Source organism: Vigna angularis, chromosome 11 (assembly GCF_016808095.1).
Source record: "Vigna angularis cultivar LongXiaoDou No.4 chromosome 11, ASM1680809v1, whole genome shotgun sequence".
NCBI classification, from domain to species: domain Eukaryota; kingdom Viridiplantae; phylum Streptophyta; class Magnoliopsida; order Fabales; family Fabaceae; genus Vigna; species Vigna angularis.
In genome coordinates this window covers 11,327,557-11,334,042 of record NC_068980.1, presented here as the reverse complement: position 1 = coordinate 11,334,042, position 6,486 = coordinate 11,327,557, and the positions used below count along the sequence as shown (strand labels likewise).

Genomic DNA, 6,486 nt, shown 5'->3' with positions numbered 1-6,486 from the left:
CGGCCGGAGGTGTACCTGCTAAAGGTGCTCCGATGCCAAAGTCAGTGATAGTCCGATCAGTAGGTTAAGCACTGTAATAAATGTGTAATTAATGAACCCACCTACTTCTTACCTTTGACCTGTATTTATAGTTTTGGTTATGCGCCTATGATTAACGAATCCTTAATCACGGCCCAACCAAGGCCCAATGATCCTTAATCAGTGTTTTACCTTAATCATGTTCGGAGGAATCTACCTCAACCGGTCGGCCTTGCCACTCCTGCCCTAGTCGTCCAGGACGTCCGGGCATCCTCAGTACACCAAAATGTTCCAGTATAGGGTCGAGTCACCTAAGCCATGCGCAATTTCCTACGGATGTCGTTCGGTCCAGGTTCTCTCTACTCTCTCCGTCCGGTCAAGCCTTGTTCAATTTCCTGTGCACCGGCTAGAGGTGTACCTGCTAAAGGTGCTTTGATGCCAAAGTCAGTGATAGTCCGATCGTTAGGTTAAGCACTATAATAAATGTGTAATTATTGAACCCACGTACTTCTTACCTTTGACATATATTTATAGTTTTGGTTATACGCATACAATTAACGAAGTCTTAATCACGATCCAACCAGGACCTAACGATCCTTAATAAGTGTTTTACCTTAATTATTTTCGGAAGCATCTACCTCGACCGGTCGGCCTTGCCACTCCTGCCCCGGTTGTCCAGCACGTCCGGCATCCTCAGTACAAAACTTATTATCGTGTTAATAAGGGTCGTACATAAGTGTTATTTCAAAAACCTAAAAAGTTATTAACAAAATAAAATGTTGTGATTTGCGTGAGCTTATTTCATTAACCAGAGCTTAGAAGTTTTTTTTGTTTATCTTAGTTTGTTAGGGAAATATCCTTACTCAAAATCCTACACCTACGTTTATTCAATTGCTATTCATTATAAATTGCTATTCATTATATTAAATAAATTATGTTTACCATACTTCAACCCAAGGCCAAGCAAATGTTTACCATATTAAATAAATTAATGAAAGACGCTAAATTAATCTTTACTTCCTTACGGTGCTAGAGTGGGTGTTTCGTTGGCATGTAGCAAATAATGAAATACTGACACACGAACAATAAATAGCATTGATAATAAATCAAGTTCAAAGTAAATAGTTAAACATTATTTCACAGACAATTAAGCAAAGGACAACACACAAAATTACAACAAACAACGTTCTTCATCACAGCTCACACGTTGTGCCTTTCATGTAGGACGAATCCACTTTCATACCCACATTTGACTCTTATTTATGCTTGGTAATACATAGCTTTAAATGTAATAAAATATCTCATTTTTAGATGTGGAATAGTTTCTCATATCACGGTTTGATCGAGACAAAAGGGATACACAAGAAGTGAAGAGACATAATCTATGAGTAATTCTCCATTTGTGAATTTATCCTTGTGATCTTCATACGAAAGCTCAGCCATGCGTGCATAATTAGCTATACAATCAAGTGCAATCTTTGGGATATCATTTGATTTGAGGCACTCTTCATTTATAACCTTCCAACAATCTTCAACATCCTTGTGAATCAAGTTATAAGCCTCTCCTTCTGAAATGCTATATTGCTTCATGCAACATTCCACAGCTGATGCAACATGTACTCTTTCTTGTTCAAACTATATTAGTCAAAACAAATCCAAATGTTCAATTAGGAACATAATAATTGAGAATAAATAATTAAGACAAATGAATCTTCAACATTTTTCAATCAGAAATGAATTGGTACCCTATGTGAGGCCATGTCATCTAAGACTCTGGCAATAACTGATGCAGCTCTAAGTATATCTGGATTACTCAAAATCCAATCCAATACATCTTTTGTTGCAAAGTCTGCAAGGCCAACAAACGTTGTAGCGAAAATGGGACAACAAGAAGTAAGCATTCCATTGATTTTATATTCATCATAAGTTGGAATGTATCCCTCATCGCACCATTTAGCTTCAACCAGGTAGCCTTTTACTAAGTTGCAAATCTGCATGTAACACAACAAATACACTGATGACATAAAGTTAATATTAAAAAGAAGTATAAGCAAAATTGGAATAGGCATACAGCTTGTTTGAAATGTGGCACAACAAAGTTTGAGTTTCCACTCTCAGTTGTCAACTCTTCTATTTCTTCACACAGTTCTAGAATTGCTTCAAATATTACTTTCATGGACTGTGGAAGGGATTCAGTGAGTCTGATATCCCATCTGAAATTTAAAAAAAAAATATTATAAAAAAATTAAAAAATGTGATGAACCTTAAACCAATCTCATTGCTTTGAAGTCTTTTTCTCATTATTGACCATATAATCTATAATTTGCAAGACACATCAACCTCTGAAATGCTTCTGTAAAAAGTTGAAGTTCCTCAACAGTGCCATAAGCGTCATAAGTATCATCTAGAAGAACAATAATAGTTGCCAATTTTCCTGCAAACATTCTTCCATTACTATATTCAGGCAGGTATGACATGGCAAACAACCAAAGATAAGACTCAACCATTCTGTCTCTAGCGTGAGGAACCTTTTGGTCAAAGTTTGACTTTTTCCACCACCTACGAAAAATAAATAACAACTTCAAAATTTAAAGTCCAAATACAAATATGGTTAAACAATCTTCTTCTTTATGTACTTAAAAGATTATTGATACAATCATATTAATTGCATCAGTCATTTAAGACGAGATTGTTTAATTTTACTTGTATTTAAGATATGTTAGACTATATATCCCGTAAAAGTTATCTAAAATTTTTATTTTATTGATATATTTGGATATGAATATGTGAATATATGGTTACTTTTGAGAACATTTGAAGGGAAAAGACTTACTTGGTGATAGTGCCAATTTCTTTTTGATGCATTCGTTGAAGAATATTAAATTTTACTTTTGCGAATGTCAACAGAGTTTCATCATGGGAACAATGTTGTTCATAGACAGACATGTGATACTTCGATTCAAACCTAGGAACACTCTTATTTATTGGGTGGTTTAAGCAATGATTGACCCTTCCAGCCAGAGATGGTTCAAGTTGAGTGACCAAGGATTTAAGATGAGTCTTTGAGAAGTCACATATATCTTCCAGTATATCATCTCCATGAGTTCTCATTTGTGCAGCTTCATACAAGCTACACAACCTTTCAATATCATTGTCAAGTGTTTCATTGAAGTTTCCTTGCTCATTTTTTAGTTTCTTAAATATATCTGCTCATTTAGTTGAATACATAATAGGCTCAAATATATACCTTAAATATATACCTTTAGTCACTATTTTACTCATTACTCTCTTCACAGAATTCCAAATCAGATGATTCTTGTTTTGTTGGAATCTAGACTCAAATATCTTTCTATGGAGACAAGACTTGTAAATTTTAGATCACAGATGATTCTTGTTTTGTAAGATACATTAGTACAGATTTTTAAGTCAATAACCAATCTGTTAGGTAAAAGTTATATGATCTTTCGAGAGAACTATAATGCTAAATTGTTCCAAAAGTAAAATAAAAAAAGATAGAACTTACATCAAAGAAAGACTAAGGCAATTTACAAACAAAGACACATCCTCAGATAATTTGTTCATTTCTAGTCTCATGTGGAATTTCAAACCAATAGATGTGATTAAAACATGTAAGAACCGAAACAAAATTATCATTGTATCATGATTTGTCAACTCAAATTAACAAAATAAATCCAAGAACGACAAAAATAGTTTTGGGTCTATTCAAGCAATTAAAGAACTTGATCTCAATACTCTATCAAATCTAATGAACATATATTCTAAGCATAGTTTATGAGAAATTCATCCATAAAAGACAACATATATTGCAACAAATTTATGTATTTCTACCATCCAATGAATCAGTAGAATTTAAGGAAGTTGGTTTACTGGAAAAAGAGATTTGCAAGTCCATAAAATATCATCAACTTAAATTAACAAGAACTTACAAAGCAAACATTGAATAAGCAAGAAAAGAGCATGCAAAGATATCATGTTCTGAAGTTGGATCGTGAATAGGGTTCGCGAATAGTTCCACCGGTGGCACTAAATCTTCTACACAACTTCAACCCACACTAAACCATACCTTGAAAGGGTCCGGCAACACTTCGACGACACTCCGGCGATGCTCCGGCGGCCACCGCAAGGGTCCGGCACAGGGAAGGAAGCGGGTGGGAGGAATCGATACTCAAAACGCGCCCTTGGTTGGCTGGGCTGGAGGGAAGACGATGCCGTCTTCGGTTCGTCTGCCGACGCCGGAGCTGCGGCGACCCGCAATTCGAACTGCTTGGCTGGGTGGAAGACGGCGGACACCGGCGGCACTGCGGCGGCACTGGATGGAGCGAAAACGGCAACGGCAACGTCTACGGGCGGCGGATATCCGGCGAGAGTTGTGGTGGCTGGCTCGAAGGTTCGAAGGTTCGGTGCTCCGTGAAATGTTCTCCACCTTCTCTCTCTGAAAACATTTCAATATGAAATTTTCGAAATAACCCTTCAATTTGAATCTGCCCCCAATTCTTTCATTGCCACGTCATTCTTTCATTTTAAAAAACAATTCCACGTGCACCAGTCACATTTAGACACGCGTCCAGTGTTTAAATGTTGTCAAAACAAGTTATTCAAGTATCATTTTCCTTTTCATTATTAATTCGAACTTGATATATTACAAATAAAAATCACATAAAAATGGATGAGATAGGAAACAAACAAAAACCAAAACAAAATAGATGACACTTTATACGGTGATTAAGTTTTTGCCTTTTTATCATAACAATAAGAGTTGTTCATGTTACAAATTATATCATTCGTTATGGTATTGTATAAATTATTGATATGAATAAACTATTCAACCTTACCCCACTATTTTTCAATAATATTTCTTAAACTCTAATATTAGAAAATATGAGCTACATTGTAATCAATCTTCAAGTTAACGACCTTGTTATTGTAAACATGAAAGCGACGTCAATTTTCTAATTTGGTGATTTCTTTTCAAACTTCATGATCTAACACTTGGATGACTTTCTAAAACAAGTTAGTTCATGTATGGAAACACCATTTTTCTTGGGTTAAAAGCATATGTATTATACTAGTTTTTATAGCCGGTGAGTTGCGGGTAACTTAGATTATAATATTTTTTTGTTATTGTATTTGATTAACATGATTAACAAAAATGTCAAATTTAGTTCATTAAAAAAAATTATTATTATTCGTAATATATATATATATATATATATATATATATATATATATATATATATATATATATATATATATATATATATATATATATATATATATATATATATATATATATATATATATATATATATATATCCAAATTACGATATACAACAAGTGATCTCAAATAAAAACATTTATGGATAGAATAATTCGTGAATAAATTTTTTTATTAATAATTTAAATTTCAAAATCGATAATAAAATGTGTTAATAAATTAGTACTATCAAAATCGATTGTAACTCGTGTGCCAATCCGGTTCACTACGAGTTTGAGTCGAGTTGGATTTGAAAAAAGTGTAAGTTTTTTATATAAAATAGTTTTCAACCCGGCTCACTTAGAACCCGGCTCACTGGATTGAACCCGTAGTGGATCGGGTTGAACCTGTGGTGAGTCGGGTTGGTTCACCAACCGATCTAATTTAATTTAATTATTTATTATTTTTGTGAGTCGAAAAGTATTGAGTTGACAAGCTAATAAATTTAAATTTATTGAGGAGTTTATTTTTATTAATAAAAATACATTAGTAGTAAAAAAATTTGTAGTGATAGATGAAAAAACATCAACCTACTGTTTTGTTGAGCGAAACAATGGTCTAAATTAAAGTGTTTCTTTGTATTCAAAGAGTCGTTACTTGATTAATACAACATTTAACCATTTTTTTCTCTCACTGTGTTCATGTGGAAAATAAAAATAGTCATAAATGACCATATATTAATGTATAAATTAATAAAGTCCATTCAATAACTGAAATAATTCAAATACAACCCACCATTTTGTTGAGCAGTATAAAGAATTGATAATGGAATTGACACCAGTGATTGTTTGCTAGAACACGGATTCTCATGCAAACCTCTGGATTTTAAAATTGGGAAATGATACTTCAACAACCAGTTTTGACAACATTTTGACACGGGCCACGTGTCAAAATGCCATTAGTGCACGTGTAATTCATTTTCAAAAATTAATTTGACGTGGAAAATGAAGATTCAGAGCGCGGGTTTGAAGTTTTGGGGGTCATTTGTGGTTTTCAGAATTTGAATTTTTAGGGTTTGGTAGAGAGAGAAACAGAAAGGTAGTGACGGTCAAGAAATCGCGACGGTCGACGGAATCAAAGGAGTCGAAAGAAGACTCGATGGCAGGCTGGGGAGAGAGGTCGACAGACTCTGTCTACGGTTCGGAAATATTACCACAGTCGACGGTCCGGCGACCATCGCAATGCTCCGGTAC

The 6,486-nt window shown here is 34.3% G+C and overlaps 1 protein-coding gene across 1 annotated transcript; it reads right to left on the bottom strand.

Moving 5' to 3' along the window:
• Nucleotides 1-1,130: 1,130 nt before the first annotated feature.
• Nucleotides 1,131-4,482, bottom strand: LOC108333550 (probable sesquiterpene synthase; the record flags this gene model as incomplete). Its single annotated transcript, XM_052871165.1, has 5 exons — nucleotides 1,131-1,653; nucleotides 1,764-2,009; nucleotides 2,090-2,231; nucleotides 2,359-2,577; nucleotides 4,103-4,482. Coding segments are annotated over 5 exons (1,296 nt in total), but the record flags the coding sequence as incomplete, so codon positions are not given.
• Nucleotides 4,483-6,486: the final 2,004 nt, after the last annotated feature.